Raw genomic sequence first — 25,231 nt, 5'->3', positions numbered from 1 at the left:
GCACAGGCTTGTAAAGCGGGCTATTATTGATGCAGAGATAATGTGACATTGATGTTTATTATTTTAACTTCTCTTGCAGGTGGAATACAAAGACTTCCCCAAAAACAATAAGAATGAGTTTGTGTCGCTGATAAACTGCTCCTCCCAACCCCCGCTCATCAGCCACGGCATCGGCAAGGATGTGGACTCTTGTCACGATATGGTGAGTCTGTTACCGTATGGTGAGTCTGTTACCGTATGGTGAGTCTGTTACCGTATGGTGAGTCTGTTACCGTATGGTGAGTCTGTTACCGTATGGTGAGTCTGTTACCGTATGGTGAGTCTGTTACCGTATGGTGAGTCTGTTACCGTATGGTGAGTCTGTTACCGTATGGTGAGTGTCGGGGGACTGAGGGACTGCCATTGGATTGTTTTAATTTTATTTATTTTTTATTTATTTTCTTTGTGAAAGCAGGGAATCATAGCTTCAAATTGACATATTGGTTGTTCAGTTTGACCCACCACTTTTGGAGTTATGGCTTATAGAGTTATTTCTTGCAGAGAAAACAGTGAGTTGAGAAAACGGGTTCACTTCTGTGGTCTCTAACATTACACCTAGCTAGATGTTAAAGCATTTATTTCATATTTACAGCTAGTGTGTGAAGAGTCTGCAGTGCTATTAACTCATTTTGGAGAAAAAAATAAAGTTGTTCTCTGGTGAAAAGCTGGAGGTTGTGCGATGGCAGGCTCTCAGTCAAAATCTGGTCACATATGGTGAATCTGTCTCCGAAGCAAACAAGTGTTGTTCTAACGATCTAACCAATATGGTGTGTAATGTTGTTCCCTCCAATGACTAGTCTAAACTAGGTACTGCACCCTTCTAGACAGGCTGTGTAATGTGGTTCCTTCCAATGACTAGTCTAAACTAGGTACTGCACCCTTCTAGACAGGCTGTGTAATGTGGTTCCTTCTAACCAACAGGCGGCGTTGAATATTCTGAAGTTACTGTCGGAGCTGGATCAGCAGCAACCCAACGACAGGACAGGAAACGGACCAATCTCTGGGTAAAGACGACATTACATTACATTACATTACGTCCTCCTAGGGGCTGTCTCTGGGTAAAGACAACCACATTAGCAGGGGTGCACACTATTATTTTGGGGCTAGTACTCAAAGGAGGAGCACCTGCCCATGTAGTTTGGTGCGCACAGCGAGAGCTGGGGGGGGGGTACAGACGTTCGTATCCTGCCACAACGTTATGCTGCTTTCACACGGGCAGATGCAACAGATGTAAAGCTACACTAGTACACCTATAGTCACAGACAGTGTCGTCGTTAAAGGAGAATTCCATGCTAGAATGCTTTCTTATCTTTCTTACCTTTCTTTGTAGTTGTTACGTCCCCACCAAAGAGGTCCAGGTGTTTTTTTGTGCAAAAACTCCTTATTGGCTATTTTCCCTACCATAAGCCCTCAATGAATTGCATTGCATTGAATGGGAATTGAATGGGGCTATGGGGTGTTATGCTAGTTCGCTTATTTCCATCGAAAGAAGTAGTAAAGTGTGCCGCTTGGGATATTATTTACATTATGAAGAGAGGATATATACAAAGAAATTCCCATTCAATTCCCATTCAATGCAATTCATTTAGGAGCTTTTGCACAAAATAACACCTGGACCTCTTTGGTGGGGACGTAACAACTACAAAGAAAGGTAAGAAAGCCTTTTAGTATGGAATTCTCCTTTAAGCAGCAGTATATCCCACTGGCAGCACCTGTTCCGTTTATCTCTAGCACAACCACGAACGTCCAACACATAATGAATTACTCACCTAATGCTGCACCTAATGCAGGTTCCATGTTTAATTCCAGCGTGTGTAACCTACATTGTCTAAGTGACAGTTTTCATATTGTAAACATGGTCGCTATAACGTGGTTTAACGTGGACAGCTCATCCTTCGTAGCTTGTTTACAAGTGAAACAGACTTTCTGTGCCAGAAACTGACTCATCAAAACAAGAGCCACTTGTAATGATTAGTCAAGTCTAGTTCCTTTTGAATTCCTGGCAGCGTTCTCTAAAAATCCCTGTCTCTCAGCTCCATGCCTTTGATCTACCGCGGCGCGCACCTAACGTTTTGACGGCGCATGCTCACTGGCGCACCGCTTGTGTGCAAGTATGTTTTTACTCACATGTTCAAATGGGTAGTCTCTAGTGCCCAAAAACACAATTGAGTCGTCGATAATCGCGATTATTTGCACCACAATCAGTCGTCAACTTAACATGTTTGTAATCGCGGCAGCCCTGCAGTCGACTTAAGTAAGTAAGTACATTTTATTTATAGAGCACCTTTCGAAACAATGTTACAAAGTGCTGAACAACAGGTAAAACAATCATGTTAACCCATTCTGACCTGAGATCAGATTCATACGAGGTTTCCACTGGACACACACTGGTCTGATTAACCCATTCTGACCTGAGATCAGATTCATACGAGGTTTCCACTGGACACACACTGGTCTGATTAACCCATTCTGACCTGAGATCAGATTCATACGAGGTTTCCGCTGGACACACACTGGTCTGATTAACCCATTCTGACCTGAGATCAGATTCTAAAAATGTCAGTCGTTCTTCGATTTTTCAAAAAATAGCAGACCTACAAGCTCGTAGCGCGCCACTCGGTGGCGCGCTATGAGCTTGTAGATCTGCTATTTTTCAATAGCTAAAGCATAACATGATGCTAACACCAACATGGGGTTCCCGTTCAGAATGGGTTAAAACAAGGTCACGAAACAAACAGTAGAAGGTAAAACATTAAAATGCACCAAATCAAGCAAAAAAAAAAAAATATCATAAAATAAAGTGCTGACGAAATAAATACGTTTTTAACAATCTCTTAAAACCGTCGACAGACTGTGCATTCTTCAGTTCAAGGGGCATGGGGCATTCCACAGAGTGGGGGGGCGACCACTTCAAATGCGCGGTCGGTCACCCTTTTGTTTTGAGTCTGGTTGTAGAAGGATAGACAGAAGGCCTTTATCGGAGGACCTGAGTGAACGTGTGTTAGGTTTAGCATGCAGTGATTCGGAGATGTAGATTTGGAGCCAGTCCGTGTAATGCTTTGTTTAAAGGGACACTTCACCCTTTTTGCAGAAAAAATATATGTTAATGACGTTTAGAAGCTTTAGATCACTTTCCTGGGGGTCTTTATGTGTGTAATATGTGGTTTTAGATATTTTAGATTGTATCAGTGAGCCTGGTGTCTCTGATGTCATGGACACTGGGCTCACTTCCTTCCTGGACTACATGTTGTCTCAGTAAGACAGCTCTCCCCCCTATCCACAAGGAGGAGCAGTGCACCAAAGAATGGTGGGAATTGTAGTCCAGGAAGGTAGTGAGACCAGTGTCCATGACATCAGAGACAACAGGCTCACTGCTACAATCTAAAAGATCTAAAACCAAATTACACACATAAAAGGATGAAGTGTCCCTATAATGGACACCATTGTTGTTGTTTGTGTCTCTGCAGGTGCGGCAAGCAGCAGGACATGGATACGGAGTCGCTCCTCAAACAGGCTAACTCCAGCACCATGCAGGCACAGACTCTGGACGGCACCGTTTAGACAGAACGAACGCACAAACAAACAAACAAACACGCCATGTTTGGTCGTCTTGACAGAAAAAAAAGCACTAGAGAAAACTCACACTGTGTTCTGGATGTTTTAAAGAAGACCGACTTTTACGCTTCATGGTTTGCGCGCCGGACATGGCAGCAGCGGTATCGACGAGCTTGTGTAACATCTGTACGGAGCCCTGGAGTGGCCATCAAGATATATATATATAATATAATAATAATAATAATAATAATTGAATGCCACAGACGAAAAACTGTCTAAGTCCACACTATTGATCCATAATGTATAAATGATAGATAAGGGTTCAGGACAACGAGGCCTTTTCGTGGAGGAGTCAGAAAGAAATTTGGACTTAGACAGTTTATCGTCTGTGGTACTCAATTATTATTTTTTTGAACGCTAATTCGATATCTCGAAATAGTAACCCGTGCCTCCAAATACTATTTCGTGCTCTCGAATTACTAATTTATATCTCTCGAACTAATAATAACTCGTCGTCTCGAATTGCTATAATTCCAGATCACGATCACAAATATAGTATTTCGAAGACCACAAGTTACTCATTTGCGATCTCGAATTGGCATCCTATATAAACCGTCTCTCTCTCGTTGGTCTCTCCAGGGCTATGTACCTCTGCGATGCCCTGGTTCTCTCTCGATGGCCTCTCCAGGGCTACGTACCTCTGCGATGCCCTGGTTCTCTCTCTCTCGATGGCCTCTCCAGGGGTACCTCTGCGATGTCCTGTTTCTCCCTCTCTCGATGGTCTCTCCAGGGCTACGTACCTCTGCGATGTCCTGTTTCTCCCTCTCTCGATGGCCTCTCCAGGGCTACGTACCTCTGCGATGCCCTGGTTCTCTCTCGATGGCCTCTCCAGGGCTAAGTACCTCTGCGATGCCCTGGTTCTCTCTCTAGATGGCCACTCCAGGGCTACGTACCTCTGCGATGTCCTGTTTCTCTCTCTCTCGATGGCCTCTCCAGGGCTACGTACCTCTGCGATGTCCTGTTTCTCTCTAGATGGCCTCTCCAGGGCTACGTACCTCTGCGATGCCCTGTTTCTCTCTCGTTGGCCACTCCAGGGCTACGTACCTCTGCGATGCCCTGGTTCTCTCTAAATGGCCTCTCCAGGGCTACGTACCTCTGCGATGCCCTGGTTCTCTCTAAATGGCCTCTCCAGGGCTACGTACCTCTGCGATGCCCTGGTTCTCTCTAAATGGCCTCTCCAGGGCTACGTACCTCTGCGATGCCCTGTTTCTCTCTCTAAATGGCCTCTCCAGGGCTACGTACCTCTGCGATGCCCTGTTTCTCTCTCTAGATGGCCTCTCCAGGGCTACGTACCTCTGCGATGCCCTGGTTCTCTCTCTCTCGATGGTCTCTCCAGGGCTACGTACCTCTGCTATGTCCTGTTTCTCTCTCTCGATGGCCTCTCCAGGGCTACGTACCTCTGCTATGTCCTGTTTCTCTCTAGATGGCCTCTCCAGGGCTACGTACCTCTGCTATGCCCTGGTTCTCTCTCTCTATGGCCTCTCCAGGGCTACGTACCTCTGCTATGCCCTGGTTCTCTCTCTAGATGGCCTCTCCAGGGCTACGTACCTCTGCGATGCCCTGGTTCTCTCTCGATGGCCTCTCCAGGGCTACGTACCTCTGCGATGCCCTGGTTCTCTCTCGATGGCCACTCCAGGGCTACGTACCTCTGCTATGTCCTGTTTCTCTCTCTCGATGGCCACTCCAGGGCTACGTACCTCTGCTATGTCCTGGTTCTCTCTCTCTCGATGGTCTCTCCAGGGCTACGTACCTCTGCTATGTCCGCCGCGCAAAACTTTAGTATAAATCACTTTGGAAGTCTACAGCTCGCTTTGTTTTAGGGGTGGTGGGACGGGGGACGGGACGGCGGCCGTAGGCTCTCTAAAGCCAACACTGTTTCATATATTAAGATGTTTAATCGCAATGTTCACAGTTAAACAAGATTGTTAAAGAGAGAAAAAAAAAGATGTTTTCTTTGATGTTGTTTAATTGTATACATTATTTATTCTTTTTTTTTTTTTTTTTTGCTTTTTGCGTTAAATGCGGCTGCATCCTAGTCGAGTAAAAAGTAGAACGAAGCGACGATCGTGGAAGCTTTTTTTTTCTCTTTCTTTTCTTCGTTTATCTTCATGGCTAAGAGCTCATTTTGTTTGTTTCTTTTAATTTTCTCCTTTTAGAGAGACTTGCTTTTGCTCTGGGTTTTTTATTTTAAGTGTTTTATGTTGTAGCCCAAATAGGACTACTTGCCCCCCCCCCCCCCCCCCAACATGACTCTGTTCCCATCTCTTATCCCATTCTGACCTGAGATCAGATTCATACGAGGTTTCCACTGGACACACACACTGGTCTGATAAACCCATTCTGACCTGAGATCAGATTTAAAAAAAAATGTCAGTCGTTCTTCGATTTTTCAAAAATGGCAGACCTACAAGCTCGTAGCGCGCCACTCGGTGGCGCGCTATGAGCTTGTAGATCTGCTATTTTTCAATAGCTAAAGCATAACATGATGCTAACACCAGAATGGGTTCCCGTTCAGAATGGGTTAAACTCGCCCCCCTTGAAGCTTTGAAACCATGACATAATTTCTCTTGATCGCATTCCTGGATGAATAATCAAAATGTGAAACGGGGCGCGGCATTTAGGGCAGCATCGCAGGCTACCCGCAAATTATGAAGAACAAAACCAACTTATTTTATTTGAATCACCCCCCATAACTCTGAGAGTGTACAAAACAAACGGAACCAAATGGACCCCATTTGTTCACTGTCAGAGTTTCAGCCCTGTATAAGGGTCCATTTGGACCCTTTCAGAGAACCAGCGACACTGACGGTCCCTTTGCTCAACACCATAAGATGTACAGTTTTGTTTTATCTATAGCTATTAATTAAACGAAAAGCTTTGCAGATTGGCCTTTTTTCCGAGATGAATGTGAACGTGTCCCCGAGAAGAGAAGACGAGGCGGTGTTTGTCCACCATTAGAGTAAGAAAAAATTATATATAAATAGAATGCGCACCTCAGGTCAAATGTCTAAAGAAGGTGCATATACGCAAAACGAAGGCTGTGTTTGCCCACAACAATAAAGGATTACGTTTGCTGCGCACTGCCTGACTTGCGCGGCACAGAAGACGAATGTTTTTGGAAGCCGTTTCGGTCAGTGGCGAGCTTCCTCAGAAGAGGTGTTATGACCACGGCACCGTTCAGGCCCAGTGGCTGCATGGCTGTCGGCTGCTGTTTACTCTCAAACTTTACCAGAGTAGCTCGGTTTTGCCCGAATGCCGACGATACTGATGAAGGCTCTGTTCCATTCTGGTCAAACAGAGTCAGTGTTAATGACGCTAATGAAGGCTCTGTTCCATTCTGGTCAAACAGAGTCAGTGTTAATGACGCTAATGAAGGCTCTGTTCCATTCTGGTCAAACAGAGTCAGTGTTAATGACGCTAATGAAGGCTCTGTTCCATTCTGGTACAAACAGAGTCAGTGTTAATGATGCTAATGAAGGCTCTGTTCCATTCTGGTCAAACCGAGTCAGTGTTAATGATACGAATGAAGGCTCTCTGTTCCATTCTGGTCAAACAGTCAGAGTTAATTATACTAATGAAGGCTCTGTTCCATTCTGGTCAAACCGAGTCAGTGTTAATGATACGAATGAAGGCTCTCTGTTCCATTCTGGTCAAACAGAGTCAGAGTTAATTATACTAATGAAGGCTCTGTTCCATTCTGGTCAAACAGAGTCAGTGTTAATGATGCTAATGAAGGCTCTGTTCCATTCTGGTCAAACAGAGTCAGTGTTAATTATACTAATGAAGACTCTGTTCCATTCTGGTCAAACAGAGTCAGTGTTAATGATGCTAATGAAGGCTCTGTTCCATTCTGGTCAAACAGAGTCAGTGTTAATGATACTAATGAAGGCTCTGTTCCATTCTGGTCAAACAGAGTCAGTGTTAATGATGCGAATGAAGGCTCTGTTCCATTCTGGTCAAACAGAGTCAGTGTTAATGATGACTAATGAAGGCTCTGTTCCATTCTGGTCAAACAGAGTCAGTGTTAATGACACGAATGAAGGCTCTGTTCCATTCTGGTCAAACAGAGTCAGTGTTAATGATGCGAATGAAGGCTCTCTGTTCCATTCTGGTCAAACAGAGTCAGTGTTAATGATGCTAATGAAGGCTCTGTTCCATTCTGGTCAAACAGAGTCAGTGTTAATGACACGAATGAAGGCTCTGTTCCATTCTGGTCAAACAGAGTCAGTGTTAATGATGACTAATGAAGGCTCTGTTCCATTCTGGAGTCAGGGTGCTGCTATTGTGCATGTTCACTGGAAAAACACACCAGCGGGTGTCAAAGTGTCCTTGCGTTCCAAATGGCCCCATATAACGGTGTGTACGGGGCTTGAGAGTACTGCACAAAATGGAACCGACTCAAGGTCGCCACTGATCGAAATGTTTGCTTGAAAAACATCTTAGTTCCTCCTGCGAGCCGTGCCAGTTGTCCCGTGTGCGTGCAGCGTGCAGCGGTCTGTTGTCGGGGATTATAGTCCGCTGTGCAAACGAGTCAGCGGTGAGCTGCGTGCCGGTGTCGGGGAGAAACCCTCCACATCAACTCCCATGAAAAGCAAACCCAAAAATGTGCCTTGCCTGTTTTTGCGAGAAGAAGGCTTTTGTCTTCCCAGCTATGGGACCTATCATGCCGGTTGGCTTGATAGTTATTCTTTCTTGTAGTTTTTCTGGTTCCGTTTTTCTTCAAATTACATCGACTTAATCTCATAGTTTTCTTTTTTTTCTTTTCTTTTGGTGTTCTTCATTAAGGGATGAGATTAAAAGGAAAATATTCTCCAGGAATTCCATTGCTTCACGGGGGGAGAGCAATTTACAGGAGAAAAAAGATTTATTTTTCAAGTAGTCGTTTAACGGTAGATAACCCTTTTATTTGGGCGTGCGTGTGTGTGCGTGTGTGCGTGCACTGCTGCGATGCAGCCAGAGGAACCACTGTAATGATTTCCCCCAGACTGCTTTGAATCAACACCCACCCAAGTGAAGTGTTTTTTATCTGCACCACTGACTCTCAACGGCCCCGATCTCCAAATGGAACCAAATGGACCCTTAACACAGGTCTGTAACTCTTGATACTGTAACAAATGGAACCAAATGGACCTCCATGCGTGGGGGTCCATTTGGTTCCATGCGTACGCCCTCAGAGTTAAATGAACTCTGTATCCTCTCTGGAATCCGTTTCAGACCCCTGGTTCAGACCCCTGGTCGTTGGGGGGTCCCTTCGGTTCAGACTCCTGGTCGTTGGGGGGGGGGGGGGGGGGGTCCTTCGGTTCAGACCCCTGGTCGGGGGGGGGGGGGGGTCCCTCGGTTCAGACTCCTGGTCGTTGGGGGGGGGGTCCTTCGGTTTAGACCCCTGGTCGGGGGGGGGGGGGGGGGTCCCTCGGTTCAGACCCCTGGTCGTTGGTGGGGGGGGGGGGGGGGGGGGGGGTCCCTCGGTTCAGACCCCTGGTCGTTGGGGGGTCCCTGGTAAAGGAAACGGTGGTCTACATTACTATATGTAAGGGCCTGGAAGTTTTTGTTTTGTTTTGGTATTTTATTTTATTTTATTTTATTTCTGTTGTGACTAAATGTAGCGTGTGTGATTGTAAATGTGATGTTGTCCCCCCCCCCCCCCCATGTGTGTGTGTGTGTGTGTGTGTGTGTGTGTGCGCGCGTTGTGTGTGTGTGTGTGTATATGCGTCGTGCGTGCGTTGTGTGTGTGTGTGTGTATGCGTCGTGTGTGCGTTGCGTGTCTGTAGGGGCAGTGTGTCGGAAGTCTCTCGTTACGTAATGGTTGAAGCACGATACCGACCCCCCCCCTCGCCTCATCTCTGTGCCCCCCACCCCCCCCCCCCCCTTCCCCCTGGTGTCGTGCCCCCCCCCCCCCCCATGGAATGTAAGTAAAACTGGTGTGCTGTCGAGCACAAAATACAAAGTCACTGTCTCTTTCTCTTACTTCTTTTACTCCTAAACCTGCTCTTGCCCTAAAAACCTGAGTTTCTCAAACATTTCTTTTCATTGTTGAGAAACTCTAAATTTAAATGTTTTTTTCCGTGATGTTGTCCCTGCCATGTTGTTTTTCTAAGTGCTGGAGTTTGGAAGCAATTCCATTCAATTAAAAGGGCTTTATTGGCATGAGAAAACATACGTTTACATTGCCAAAGCAGAAAGAACAATACAGCAATACAATCAAAACAAAAAAATATGTACTTTGAAGGTCAGAGTCTTCAATAGATCAACTTCTATGTACCAAGATCACTCGATGCAGGTATATAGTGCAGGAATATACACGATGATTAGTCTTTAGGGTGGTTGTGTTCCATTTGATATCCTTCTCCTATCACAGCAACTCACAAATGTTGCTGCTGTGTGTGGAAGCACTCGTCGTATGTCACTGAACGGTCCTGCGTATATACACACACCTGTTTCCACTTTGCACATAATGCAGGAGGCAGCAGCGCGACCCGTTAACAAAAACGAGTGCTTCCAAACTGCCACACTTTGAAAAAGAATCACATGCAGAGGATGTCTTGACAGAAAGTAGCTCATAACATCATCTCTACGGTGGATTTTTATGAAAAACAAGCTCGGCAGATTGAAAGAGGATAATTCAAGCTTGGACTACAGCTGCAATGTTGGTGAGTTTAACGTTGTTTTAAGATAAGCAGATCACAAACCAATTTGGATGAGTGGGGAGTCAATGGAGGGTATTGCAACTCTAGATTCATCCCATTATTTAAAAAATCTAGCGTTGCAAATTGTGGCTAGGTGTGCTGTCTGCTATAGGCTTCATGTTTTCAGCCACTCTGAAGGCAATGCTGTGAATGAATTGGTTTAAAGTCAACTAAATATGTGGTGATGAGGAATGCCTACATTCCACTTAATCTGAATTTAGGGGTACCTGTTATGCTAAAAGTCAACCTTACAATGGATTTACAAAGGATACATATAGCAGTAACCACATGGACCTGTAAACCACAATGTACCGTATATTACGAAATAATGCGTTTCCACCGTCGACCAATTCCCAGAGGCAAACTCTGCAGAAGTGGAAGCATCCTGGTTTCATTTCTAACCGGGTCCTAACCTAATCAGCAATACAGCCTTGAGCGTTTTTATAATTGCGTTAACTTACGTATTTAATCTTCATATACCCACTTGGAATATAGTTACGCCGTTTGGGCACCTCTGGGTTTCTGTGCCGTCAATATGGATGTTTTAAAGACTGAAACTAAATCGATATTGTCTATAATGTCAGATGCAACACTATACATCTGTGATGTAACTATGACATCAGTATGACTACTATGACATCAGTATGACTACTATGACATCAGTATGACTACTATGACATCAGCACTCAGAGTCTGTCCATATATGTCGGTTTAACGCGTGTTTAATCGTCTCGTACCCGTTTGGAACAAAAGCTCTGTGGTTTGTGCGCCTCGGTGGATTTTGCGGCATTGAATAATGGTTCTGGAGAGCGAGACCATCTATTATGGCAGGCCCGAGGAGGAGGAGGAGGAAGAACTGGTGGACCCCCTGGAAGTGGTCCGGGCCCGGTGTGAACAGAACCAGCACTGCGTCGGGCTGAAGCGGCGTCTGGAGGCGTGCGCGGAGCGCGTCACTTCCCGCCCCGACACGCGGGAGGAATGCACCGAGGAGCTGATGGACTTCCTGCACGCGCGCGACCACTGCGTGGCGGGAAAGCTCTTCCACACGCTGAAGTGACGACGGACGCCCCCCCCCGCCGTGGCGACGTTTCTATCTCAGTCGTTCTTCGATTTAAAAGAAATAGCAGACCTACAAGCTCGCCACCGAGTGGCGCGCTATGAGCTTGTAGATCTGCTATGATCTGCTATGACATGATATAATAAGAACCACTGCTGTAGAAACATATTCAGGAAACTGTCATGATTAGAATACTTTTTCGTTGAATCGGCCTCTGTCTAAATGGGTTAAAAAAGATAAGAGAAGGAAAAAAACATCTACCTAAAGTAAAAATCACACTCGTGTGAAGTGAGGCGCGCGCTTGGCATCATATACATCACATTCCGTGCTCAACCAATGAAATCATCACAAATGTCCATTCCGTCCAATCACTTAATGGCATCTTCACTTCTGTGCCCTCACTTGTATATCCTCAATGTGTACTTTGCTCAGCCAATCAAACAATCGCTATGGGGGGTGATCAGCCAATCACAAGCCGTGGTTTGATGTTCGAGAGACCCGAAACCCTGATGACCTCGGGATACATCACTGAGGATACGTCCCAGGTGATGACCTCGGGATACATCACTGAGGATACGTCCCAGGTGATGACCTTGGGATACATCACTGAGGATACGTCCCAGGTGCAACCATGCAATCTGTGCAAATATAAATCCATCACAATTCAGTTCATCTTCCGTGATTCCCGTTCATCCGTGCACAAAGAGTGCGATAAATCCATCATAATTCAGCTCATCTTTCGTGATTCAGATCGTCCGTCCGTGCAAAAAAAAAAGAAGCGCGATAAATAAATCCATCACAATTCGGGTTCTTCTGTGACAAAAAAGAGCGCGATTAAAAAAAATCCATCGTATAATTTCGCGTTTTTTTTTCACAATTCAGAAGAAGAAGAAGAAGAAATAACCACACACAGGCCCAGCAGGAAGCCTCCCACGAAGCCGGTGGTGAGCACCATGTTCTCCGTCACCATCTCGCGGGACGCGCCGGCCAGCAGGCGGAGCTCGGGGGTGACCCGGTCCACGTCCGTCTCCACCTTGCCCCAGTCCACGCTGACGTAGCCGCTCCTCCGGGCCACCTGCAGCAGGAGGAGGCCTCCGCCCACGGCCGTGACCACGGCCCGGCCGTACCTCTGGAGCAGGAAGCCCGCGCACCAGCCGCTGGCGCCCCCGAAGGCCACCTGTCTGACGTGCGTGTAGCCGTCGCCGCCGGGCGCCTCCTCCTTGGAGGACGACCTGTCCACCGTGGCCGCTCCCGCTCCTCCCGTGTCGTGCGGCGTACGACTGTCTTGACTCATTCGTCGTGCAGGTCTTCAGACGTTGCAGGCTATGAGTCTTCTTTGGGGTTCTTTTTTAGGGCCTCCGTGCTTCTTTTATAATCCCCCGCCGCTCCGCCGCGCTGACGTATAACGTGACGTAATGTTGGTGACGTAACCGGTAACCTGTTCGGAAATCCTGTTCGCGTTTCTTCGTATTTACTGTAGCAATGAGATGACAATGGTAGACAAACGGGAGATGAGCTGCACACAGGGACGGATTAACCCATAAGAGGGCCCCTGGGCCGGTAACATTCGCAGGGCCCCCATAGCACGCATGTGCGCGACATTTCCGTGTTTTTATCATCTTTTTTACCTAAATTTAACAAAATCCAACAGCCAATGAAGGGCCCCAGGAGCCCTTTTCAGGGCGTCAAACCTAGTACCTCATGGTCCAATTTCCCCGAAGGGCCCCTGAGAGCCAAGGCGGGCCCCTGGGCCACGGCCCCACTGGCTAATTTGTCCCTGGCTGCACACCAATATTGGTGAGGTGCTATAAAGGCGAATAACGTAAATAAAGAAGAAAAAAGGCTGCGATGCCTGAATTAATTTCCTGAAGAAAACCTTCAGTGCCGTCTCTACAGGGGGGGCATTGCCCTCCCCCCAGATTGGATTTTGTGCCCCTCCAGACCAGATTGGCCAGTAGTACCCTATACCCTACCAATATTTTAATGTTTTACAAATGTAAAATCCATGATTATTGTAAATATATACATGTTCAAATTAATTGACTAGTTAATAGAAATACAAGGTGATATATGCATGCAGAAGTCATTATAATGCTCAACATATTTGTATTTATTTGTTTGTTGTTGGTGCTGCTGCATAATTGTAGCCTACTTGTAGCCTTTTTCAAGCATCACTTGGTTAAAGGTATATTCAGTGATTTCACTAAAAAAAAACCTTAGGTTTCGTTTTTGGCTAGGAGACAAAGCCTTTCATCCAATCAGGATAGTCAAAAACTAAACTTAACCCAGGGGTTAACTGGGGACAGGGAGGAACTCCTTATATGGTCAGCACACTCTATAGTAGAGGATTATCACAACAAAACAAAAAAATAAGTGATATTTGAATTAAGTGAAATCACTGAATATACCTTTGACAGCTGACTATTTGTTATACATGGAGGGGGGGGGGGGGTGTTCTGTTCTGTTTAGAAGGGTGCAGTACTTAGTTTAGACTATTGTCATTGGAAGGAACACCATTACACAGCCTGTTTAGAAGGGTGCGTTGCAGGCTATAGCCAAATTCCAATACCCCAAATCTCGGCCACTCGCTCACTCACACTCGGTCACTCCAGCATGGCAAACTATGGTGAAATTGGTGACCTGCCGAAATATGTGACCATCTCTAGACACAACTTACATAGAAGTCTTTAAATACATGGCCTAAATACCGCTAGGTTAAACTCTGCTAATAAACAAACTGCAACAATTTACATTAGGACACTTAACATTATGTGATTGTCTACACGATTGTCACATATTTCAGCAGGTCACCAATTTCACCGTAACACCACCATGGAGTGAGCAAGTGTGAGTGGCCGAGATTTTGGGTATTGGAATTTGGCTTATGGGTCTGTGGTCAGCCTGTGCGATGTCTGGTGGGTTCTGAGGCGCATGCTGGCCGCTTTTTAACTTCTTCAAAATACTCCCGTCTGTTCTCCCGTTTTATAATCGGTCTTCATTATTTGTCCCTCACAGGTCGTTCTGGTTTGCTGTACTTCCCTGCCAGCGTCTTGTCAGCGTCTTCCCTGTCGTCTTGGTGATGTTGTACAGTTCTCTCTCTCTCTCTCTCTCTCTCTCTCTCTCTTCTTGGTGGTGATGTGCACTTACCCCACCCCCTTAGATAGCATTTCTGTAGACTTAGATAGCATTTGATACAGACTTATAGCATGCTATGTAGACAGCATAAGTGCATTGTATGTAGTCATAGCACGTCATAGTACATATGTATAGCATAGTAGTATATATGTATAGTTTATATGTATAGTTTCATTATATAGATATTCCACTGTTTACTTTCTTAGCTTACGCATGTTTCATGATAAATGCTTTTGTTCTTGCTTAATGTAAGTCGCTCTGGATTAAGAGCGTCTGCTAAATGCCTAAATTGTAAATGCCTAAATTGTCAATGCAGCCGTAAAACATGTTTAAAAGTGGCTGAGGTTGAACGTTGTCCATCTGAAGCTAATTTGACCTCTTGACCCGTTTGTGTCCAATTGTTTACCAGAAGTGTAATAATATTCCCTGACTGAAAGATCACATGGTTGTAAATGTATGCATTGTAATGTCCACAGTCCGACTGGTGTGGGTTTACATTTATTGACCAATAGAGATTTAAAGAAAGGGACAATTATGTCAATATGACTGAAATATGCAAATATCAGCCTGTACCTTACTATTCAACAACGTATCGAAATATATACATAATAAGATATACATTTAAATACAACAAATTAATCAAGACAAATAAACGTGAACCTAAACTGATTTAAACACCACGGTAGAAATATGTTCTTATTAATACAATAATACAATTAGATCTGTACAACTCAAAGTAAAGTTTTAGTGATCTGATTTGAATTAGATTGTCAGTACACTGAAAAGAATAACAATGCTCATCACTACTAGTTGTGTGAGCTTGTAGATCTGCTATTCATCCGCGTGACACCGGTGTGTGCATCAACTCAAGCCTAATAAAGTTTTCATCTATGAAACCTCTTCATCTCTCACATCACCAGTGTCTGCCTGGCTGGGAGGAGCCATGCTCACGGTGTCATGTCCTGAAGAGGGATATGGATGTCTGTTCAGCCAATCTGAGACCTTGGCAGAAGGTGTGTCACCACTCACTGCAACACAAGACAACAAACACACACATTTACCCTTAGAATAAAACACTGTCACTGCAACACAAGACAACAAACACACACATTTACCCTTAGAATAAAACACTGTCACTGCAACACAAGACAACAAACACACACATTTACACTTAGAATAAAACACTGTCACTGCAACACAAGACAACACAACACACCACCACACATTTACACTTAGAATAAAACATTTTGTTTAAAATGCTACTGTAGCCTAGGCAGGGGATATTTCTCATGTTAGCCTATTATAACAGGCTTAAAAACATCTTGCTGGAAAAGAGGTTGTCTCTTTTACAGCAAGATGACGGAGAGCTTTACAACAGAATGCCAACTATTGAGGACTGACTATTAATTAGGGCATTTGAACGCTGATGCCAGTCAGTCACAATGTGGGACAGGGTCTCAGTTTGAACACTGATGCCTGCCAGTCACAATGTGGGACAGGGTCTCAGTTTGAACACTGATGCCAGTCAGTCACAATGTGGGACAGGGTCTCAGTTTGAACACTGATGCCAGTCAATCACAATGTGGGACAGGGTCTCAGTTTGAACACTGATGCCTGTCATGTCACAATGTGGGACAGGGTCTCAGTTTGAACACGGATGCCTGCCAGTCACAATGTGGGACAGGGTCTCAGTTTGAACACTGATGCCTGTCGGTCACAATGTGGGACAGGGTCTCAGTTTGATGCCTGAGGGGCTGTCCCACGCAAAGGGACACGTCTGGTCACTCTGTAACTATAATGGAGAGGACATGTCTGGGAATGATAGTTTTCTTTTGAGATCTATGCAGTACTTCTTGTCGTCCAGTAGGTGTCCTACCTGACCACGTGCACTTTGACAGTGTCCTGACTTATTTGAAAGCAAGGTACTTTGTTTTCAAATATATTGCCCTATATGCCCAATGTGGGACAGGGTCTCAGTTTGTGGGACGCCTGAAAAGTCTTGGAAATGAGGGACTTCACGCAACGGGTCACCCTAAATCTGGTCACCCTAAATATTCATCTCAGAGCAGCCTACTAATGATTCTTTAATGAAAATGCATCCAATCTTGTTATTTTATGAAATGCACAAACACACATTTTAGTAAGTAATGCATGTCCACATAAGAGGACAACAGTAAGACTCACTACTTGGTTCTTGTGGCTCCGTCATCACAAGCGTCAACATCGTATCGATCAGCTCCTCCTCTCTCTTCTTCCATTCTTCTGCTGTTAGAGTTTTAACTCCTGTCAGTCTCTCAAACAGAGTCTTCTGTCGTGTCTCCTTGTCAACAGGAAAAAGAGGGAACATTGTAATTAGTGAAAAAGCACAAATATCATCCCGATATATCAGATAGATGGTATATCAATCATCAGCACTTAAATCTGATTTATCTTCCTATATAAAAACAACAATGGAAAAATATGATCAATTACATTTGCATTTGTAACTAAAGCTAGTTATCAACAAAATGTTATGCTATGTTGATTAATGTAATACATACTGTAGACCACAATGGAAACACATCAGACTCTGCCTGGCTTGAAACGACACTCATGGTGTCAAATTCTGAATCCTGTGTTCCTCCACTCACTGGAACACAAGACAACAGACAGCAACACATTTACACTGACAATATAAACACACTCACTGGAACACAAGACAACAGACAGCAACACGTTTACACTGACAATATAAACACACTCACTGGAACACAAGACAACAGACAGCAACACGTTTACACTGACAATATAAACACACTCACTGGAACACAAGACAACAGACGGCAACACATTTACACTGACAATATAAACACACTCACTGGAACACAAGACAACAGACAGCAACACGTTTACACTGACAATATAAACACACTCACTGGAACACAAGACAACAGACAGCAACACATTTACACTGACAATATAAACACACTCACTGGAACACAAGACAACAGACAGCAACACATTTACACTGACAATATAAACACACTCACTGGAACACAAGACAACAGACAGCAACACATTACATTACACGATTACATAATTATCGTTTATTTTTTCCTAAATTAATGCCATAAGTAGTCTGGCTGTGTGTTTTATAACTATTGAACCAATAAAAAGTATTAACAACAGCTGTGACTAAATAATTACTACCCATTGAAACACAGCCTCTTTTTATTTCCTGAAAAGTAACATTATTGGACATACAGTACAGGTTTCCATCTGACAGTGATGACATCATGATGTAAACAGGATATTGATACTCACTGCTTGGAGGAAGATGCTCCATGCTTCTCCTCCTCCTGACAGCTGGCAGGGTTGATTCTTCTAGCCCCGTCACCACAGACTGAAAACACAATGAAACATAAAGTAAAGAAATGAGAACTTATATATTTCATCTATGAAACATCTTCCTTTTTCACACTTACATCAGCATCAGTGATGCTTGGAGCTTTACTGGCGGTGTCATATCCTGAAGAGAGAGTTCCTCCACTCACTGGAACACAAGACAACAGACAGCAACACATTTACACTGACAATATAAACACACTCACTGGAACACAAGACAACAGACAGCAACACATTTACACTGACAATATAAACACACTCACTGGAACACAAGACAACAGACAGCAACACATTTACACTGACAATATAAACACACTCACTGGAACACAAGACAACAGACAGCAACACATTTACACTGACAATATAAACACTCACTGTAACACAAGACAACAGACAGCAACACATTTACACTGACAATATAAACACACTCACTGGAACACAAGACAACAGACAGACTCACTACTCGGAGGAAGATGCTCCATGCTGTTCCTTCTCCTGACAGCTGGCAGGGTTGGTTCTTCTGGCTCCGTCGTCACAGACCTCCTCATCCTCTCTATCATCTCCTGCTCTCTCTTCTTCCATTGTTTTTCTGTTAAGGTTTTCTGTCCTTTCAGTCGTTCAATCAGGGTCATCTTTCTTGAAGGTCCAAAGTGTCCTCTGTCCCTCATCACCATGTCTTCTATTTTCTCCATCAGCTCTGTGACTTCTGAAATGTCTGACTTGGAGGAGTTTAGAACATGGTACCTGTAGCCACATTTCTCCAGGATCCACCTCAGAGGTTCTCCTTCAGACTCGATGTACTCCTCAACACGTCTCCCTCCCAGCCAGTATCCCCACGTGAACAGAACCAGAGCGCGTCTCCAGACTCTGTCCCCCAGCAGCTCCATGTGTTCCTCCACTGATCTCCTGTCAACTTCACAGAAACTGGACTTGACATCGACAGTCACCAGGACAGCGTGGGGTCCAGGAGAACACAGAGTCACACCGTGTAGAAGGACGTCTTTGGTCTTCTGTGATGGAGGTGTAGTCGACCAGTCTGGACAGTTCACCACACTCACTGTTCTTCCAGCAACTCGTCTCTGTTGTCTGACACATTCTGTCAGTTTAGTCTGGCTTTTAAACTCCTGGAATATGAAGTTTACTGTATGTTAGTCTCTGTTGTCTGACACATTCTGTCAGTTTAGTCTGGGTTTTAAACTCCTGTATTATGACGTTTACTGTATGTTAGTCATAATAATCAAAAACATTCACTATATTCTGTCCTCACTGGAGTTGCTCTTCAATCTTACCCACTGAATATATTATTCTCATTTTCTTTGTCTAACAGTGACAGTAATATGGGATTAATATTGTGCCGTAATCTGAATTCTGAAACGAACAAATCTCTAAAAGTTTAAACTGTGTTTGAAAGCTGTCAATTTGACATTCTATCTTCAGGATATGTTCAGAGCAGTTTATTAACCCATTAATCCAGTTAGACCTGACGTCGAAATAAAAAAAAAAGTCTTCTAAATCATGACAATTTTCTGAAAAACCTCATGTTTCTGCATCAGCTCAATATTTCATGTCAAGGACCCCAATTGGCCGCCAACCCCCATCTAAAAATATGTTGTTCCAGTCCAGGGACCCCCCCCCCCCCCCCCCACACACACACACACACAACACGTTCGCTCTGAAAGAATATTTTTTCAAAGATTTGTGCCGCATTTTTCATAAATAGCAGACCTACAAGCTCGTAGCGCGGCACTCGGTGGCGCGCTATGAACTTGTAGATCTGCTATTTTTCAACAGCTAAAGCGTAACATAATGCTTGAAACACCAAAAGGGGTTCCCGCCCAAAATGGGTTAAGATGCTGATTCTACAAATACCTTCTAAATTAGTAGTAGTTACATTTTCAAGATAAAAAAATAGAAATAGCAGAAGTGACCTACGATCATAATAGCCGACACACAAATCTAAAACGACACATTTCTGTGTATTGATCAGTGACACTTCAACGATCACATGATCAATGCACATTCATGACAGGAGATAGTATAGTATAATATATTATATACTGTTACATTATCTTCAGAAAACATATTTGATCTCTTTACTGTTTATTTACTTAGAGTGAAGTCATTCATTATAATTATAACGTCACATTCATATCATATTACTCACCTTGAGTGGAGTTGGTTTAAACACATTATTCTGCAGTATGATATCTCCAGCGCTGTTTCTCTGATCCTGTTCTCCACCAACCAGCATCACCTTCACCTCTGGTAGTCTCTGATGTTCTCCTGACGCACGCACACACACACACACACACACACACACACACACACACACACACACACACACTACATTAGTGAGATTAAACTGCATAAATGATGCACTAAACTGACCACAGAACAATACATAATGTATAATTTTAAGTTATACTGACTAGTATCATGTGATCAATTATGTAAGTGAGTTGAAATGCATTAATTAAAGCACCAATATAATAATATAATGTTCATTAGATCAGTCCAATGGAGGAACAAGTACTGTTATTTAACCCATTAAACCAGGAAAGGCTCCATCCGCGCGCACACACACACACACACACACACACACACACAGATAAACATTACCTTCAAACAGAGCTTTCAGAGCAGTTCTTTGTCTCTGTGTCTTGGTCATCAATGTGTGGACATGTTCCTCTCTGATCTTCTTCCTCTCTGACGTCGTCTCTGAAACATCTCCACCATCTTCATAGTGTCCTCCTCTGTTTCCTGCCACCATCTCCTCCATCTTCTGCAGCAGCTCTGTGACCTGAGTGTCATCTGTCTTCTGGTTGTTGAAGACATGGTACCTGTTCCCACATGTGTCAACAAGCCAGCGGAGGTCTTCTCCTTCAGCCTCGATGTGCTGCTCGATGCTTCTGTCTCCCAGACGGTCTCCACGGGTGAACAGGACTATAGCCTGACTCCACGCGCTCTGTGACAGAAGGGTCATGTGTTCCTCTACTGCTACTCTCTGTGCTTTGGTGAATGCTCTACGAAGAGGAACGGCCAGAAGGACAACATGTGGTCCAGGAGGACAGAGAGACGCACTGTCCTGGATCTCCAGTCTGTCCATCTCTGAGGTGTCCTGTAGTGGACGGTTGTAGTACCAGGTCCAGCCTGGTGACTCCACCACTGTCACCTGTCTCCCTGCTACGCTACCCTGTCTCACCTCACACTGCGCTGACCTCTGACCCATCTTACTAACTTTAAAACCACTTCCTCCTAGAATGGTGTTTCCTGCTGAACTCTTCCCAGAGCCCTGCCTTCCCAACAGCAGAATCCTGAGGTCAGTCAGTCCTGTCAGAGAAAACATTGTTTACTTTCACTTTGACAGATTCTTATTTAAAAACTGGTGACATATCATTATTTCACAATTCATCGCAGTACAAATGGCAAGAAAATAGCAGATCTACAAGCTCACAATTAACAAAATATGTTGTGTTGTGAGCTTGTAGATCTGCTTGGAATTGTTCGCCTACACTACAGTGTAATGACATGCCCATATTAGGAATGATTAAAGAACCAGGATACAATGTCCAGGGAATTATATGTTCTTAATATCTAATAATCTAATTAATAAAAAACTGTGTGTGTGTGTGTGTGTGTGTGTGTGTGTGTGTGTGTGTGTGTGTGTGTGTGTGTGTGTGTGTGTGTGTGTGTGTGTGTGTGTGTGTGTGTGTGTGTGTGTGTGTGTGTGTGTGTGTGTGTGTGTGTGTGTGTGTGTGTGTGTGTGTGTGTGTGTGTGTGTGTGTGTGTGTGTGTGTGTGTGTGTGTGCGCGTGCGCGTGCGTGTGCGTGTGTGTGTGTGTGTGTACCAGTATCTTCTGGAAGTCCAGTGGTTCGTTTCAGAGAGTCTGTCCTCCTTTGTTCTGCTCTTCTGCTGATAGTTCTCTCCTTCTCCTTCAGTTCCTCTGAGACGTGTTCTTCTGTCTCATAGTGACCACCACTACTCTTCACCATCTGATCTATCTTCTCCATCAGCTGTGTGACCTGACTACCATCTCCTCTGTCACTGATGTTAACAACATGGAAGCGACCTTCACATTTCTCAGTAAGATTTCTAAAGATATAATTAGATGTAATGAGATCAGGTCTCATGTTGGTTTTATCAGCTACAGTGAACACCATAATAGCGCGTTTCCACACTCGGTCACTGAGGAGAAGACTCACATGCTCCTCTGCTGACAGATCTGTTCCCACATATGGGGCGTCCAATGGCATCACCAGGACGAAGGCATGTGGTCCTGGAGGACACAGACTCACACTGTGTTGGATTTCTAACTGGGTCAGTTTTGGGGTCAGATCTAGGGGTGAATAAGACTCCCATCCTGGAGTGTCGACCACACTGACCTGTCTCCCTGACACTAACTCTTGTCTCATGACACTCTTAGTTGTGTTTGTTTTAAAACCATCTCTGCCCAGGATGAGGTTTCCTACTGAACTCTTTCCACTGGCTCTACCTCCGATCAGAACAATGCTCAGTTCTGACGGGTCGCTGTTCTTCCCTGGTTGGAGAAAAAAACATAATACTGATAAAAAAATCACAGATGTGACTAAACGAGTATGAGCAATTTAATAGAGCACAGCAATGTAATTATTTAACTAAATAATAATAATAATAATAATAGATCAAAGCAGTGTAATTATTGAACTAAAATAATATGCAGCTTAGTAAGACTGTAGGTATAGACCGTGTTACACACGCGCGCGCACACACACACGCACGCACGGCGCACGCACACGTGTACCATTGTCGTCTGATGGTGAAGGTGGTTCTCTCTCATCGAGGTCGTCGGCAGAGGACATGGTTCCAGTAGAGGGTTCTGGGTAGTCTGCGTTTGAAATCAGAATCACACGATGACACTAATGTGATATTGGGGTGCATACTTAGTTTAGACTAGTCATTGGTCACACACACACACACACACACACACACACACACACACACACACACACACACACACACACACACACACAACGTACTGTACGTTCTCCTCTAATGATGTCGTTCCATGTGTACAGTGTGTGTTTATGTGGGTAGGAAACCTGTTTGACAACCTCTCTGTTCCTCCTGTCTCCGTCGTGCTCAAACCAAGGACTGTCTAAAGAGGACGGGACGCCGAGACCGTGCGGGCGCCGCCATGTTGTTGCTCACATGGCGCTCCATGGAAGGACAGAAACGTGCTCAGTTGAGACCCAGGAAGCTGAAGGAGGAAGTGTCGGCTGCATAAAGCCCACTGCGCATGTTTCTGTCCTTCCATGGAGCGTTGTCTTCGCGTCTCGTCCTTTTTAGACAGTCCTTTAATTGGCTCAAACCAGGAAACCGTTTTTTTTTAGTTTTATTTATTTATTATAAGTGTCAATTGTTATTATTATTATCTACTGCAGGTTCTGAAACATTCTAACCCTGACACAAAAGAGAGATTGTTTTCTCTCAGAGACCCAAACCAGATAAATTAAATCACTTCACGCTGTGTTGTGAGCTTGTAGATCTACTGTGTTGTGAGCTTGTAGATCTACTGTGTCGTGAGCTTGTAGATCTACTGTGTTGTGAGCTTGTAGATCTACTGTGTTGTGAGCTTGTAGATCTACTGTGTTGTGAGCTTCTAGATCTACTGTGCTGTGAGCTTGTAGATCTACTGTGTTGTGAGCTTGTAGATCTACTGTGCTGTGAGCTTGTAGATCGACTGTGTTGTGAGCTTGTAGATCTACTGTGCTGTGAGCTTGTAGATCGACTGTGTTGTGAGCTTGTAGATCGACTGTGTTGTGAGCTTGTAGATCGACTGTGTTGTGAGCTTGTAGATCGACGGTGTTGTGAGCTTGTAGATCTACTGTGCTGTGAGCTTGTAGATCTACTGTGCTGTGAGCTTGTAGATCTACTGTGCTGTGAGCTTGTAGATCTACTGTGTTGTGAGCTTGTAGATCTACTGTGCTGTGAGCTTGTAGATCGACTGTGTTGTGAGCTTGTAGATCGACGGTGTTGTGAGCTTGTAGATCTACTGTGCTGTGAGCTTGTAGATCTACTGTGCTGTGAGCTTGTAGATCTACTGTGCTGTGAGCTTGTAGATCTACTGTGTTGTGAGCTTGTAGATCTACTGTGCTGTGAGCTTGTAGATCTACTGTGCTGTGAGCTTGTAGATCGACGGTGTTGTGAGCTTGTAGATCTACTGTGTTGTGAGCTTGTAGATCGACGGTGTTGTGAGCTTGTAGATCTACTGTGTTGTGAGCTTGTAGATCTACTGTGTTGTGAGCTTGTAGATCTACTGTGTTGTGAGCTTGTAGATCTACTGTGCTGTGAGCTTGTAGATCGACGGTGTTGTGAGCTTGTAGATCTACTGTGCTGTGAGCTTGTAGATCTACTGTGTTGTGAGCTTGTAGATCTACTGTGCTGTGAGCTTGTAGATCGACTGTGTTTGTGTGAGACACCATTTACTCGCTAAAGATAACATGTGAGCATTCCTCCATAGCTAAACTAATTTAAAACTTCCTTTCACCTACACTACACACACACACACACACACACGCACACACACACACACACACACACACACACACACACACACACACACACACACACACACACACACACACACACACACACACACACACACACACACACACACAGTAATTATGAAAAACCTTCTCAAAACCATGATTTTGTCCCTCAAAACAAGGAGTATTTTACCTTATTGGTTGTGTGACAGAAAGGTGCCGAGTGGATTATTCCAGCTGCGTGAGGCGCTGCTTCTGGAATGTGTTGTATTCTGAGAGCATAAAGAGAAGGATAGCGGTCAACAATGGAAACACGACAGTATAAAAACATGCTCTACTTTGACACGTATAAATTATGATATTACCTATAAGTACTCTATACTGTCTGCTGTACACCCTCCTCTCTCTCTACTGTCTGCTGGCTAGTGTTTCTGACTGTGCCGTCTGACGATTTACAAAATGTAAGACCACGCCTTTCTGGTCCACGCCCTCTTCACCTCAAGAATAGATCACTGTGACGCCCTCTCCTCCGGTTTACCATCAACAACAGAATAGATCACTGTGACGCCCTCTCCTCCGGTTCACCATCAACAACAGAATAGATCACTGTGACGCCCTCTACTCTGGTTTACCATCAACAACAGAATAGATCACTGTGACGCCCTCTCCTCCGGTTCACCATCAACAACAGAATAGATCACTGTGACGCCCTCTACTCTGGTTTACCATCAACAACAGAATAGATCACTGTGACGCCCTCTCCTCCGGTTCACCATCAACAACAGATCACTGTG

General features: G+C 44.5%; 2 protein-coding genes and 1 long non-coding RNA gene across 3 annotated transcripts in view; 1 reads left to right on the top strand and 2 right to left on the bottom strand.

The window, feature by feature from the left end:
* Nucleotides 1-4,759, top strand: part of stau1 (staufen double-stranded RNA binding protein 1) — a 30,019-nt gene extending 25,260 nt beyond the window's left edge. Inside the window, exons 12-14 of the mRNA XM_080791820.1 lie at nucleotides 80-202; nucleotides 961-1,043; nucleotides 3,507-4,759. Of these exons, the coding sequence (XP_080647946.1) occupies nucleotides 80-202; nucleotides 961-1,043; nucleotides 3,507-3,600 (300 nt within the window). The 3' untranslated portion in view covers nucleotides 3,601-4,759. The remainder of the gene's footprint in view (nucleotides 1-79; nucleotides 203-960; nucleotides 1,044-3,506) is intronic.
* Nucleotides 1-22,760, bottom strand: part of LOC308335904 (GTPase IMAP family member 8-like) — a gene marked incomplete at its 3' end in the record, with an annotated part of 70,585 nt that extends 47,825 nt beyond the window's left edge. Inside the window, exons 1-7 of the mRNA XM_080793126.1 lie at nucleotides 22,694-22,760; nucleotides 21,761-22,450; nucleotides 20,533-21,243; nucleotides 20,078-20,196; nucleotides 19,069-19,113; nucleotides 18,374-19,037; nucleotides 17,994-18,061 (exon numbers count right to left, since the gene is read on the bottom strand). Coding sequence (XP_080649252.1) covers nucleotides 17,994-18,061; nucleotides 18,374-19,037; nucleotides 19,069-19,113; nucleotides 20,078-20,196; nucleotides 20,533-21,243; nucleotides 21,761-22,450; nucleotides 22,694-22,751 — 2,355 coding nt within the window. The 5' untranslated portion in view covers nucleotides 22,752-22,760. The remainder of the gene's footprint in view (nucleotides 1-17,993; nucleotides 18,062-18,373; nucleotides 19,038-19,068; nucleotides 19,114-20,077; nucleotides 20,197-20,532; nucleotides 21,244-21,760; nucleotides 22,451-22,693) is intronic.
* On the bottom strand, nucleotides 15,510-17,158 carry LOC308334923. Its single transcript, XR_013965936.1, has 3 exons — nucleotides 17,091-17,158; nucleotides 16,714-16,849; nucleotides 15,510-15,557 (listed from the first exon to the last, which is right to left on the bottom strand). It is a non-coding gene; the product is annotated as an uncharacterized lncRNA (long non-coding RNA).
* Nucleotides 22,761-25,231: the final 2,471 nt, after the last annotated feature.

The sequence above is a fragment of the Protomyctophum bolini genome (assembly GCF_963924005.1).
Source record: "Protomyctophum bolini genome assembly, chromosome: 20".
Classification (NCBI taxonomy): domain Eukaryota; kingdom Metazoa; phylum Chordata; class Actinopteri; order Myctophiformes; family Myctophidae; genus Protomyctophum; species Protomyctophum bolini.
The sequence above is the reverse complement of the archived record's forward strand: the minus strand, read 5'-3'. Positions and strand labels throughout refer to the sequence as shown.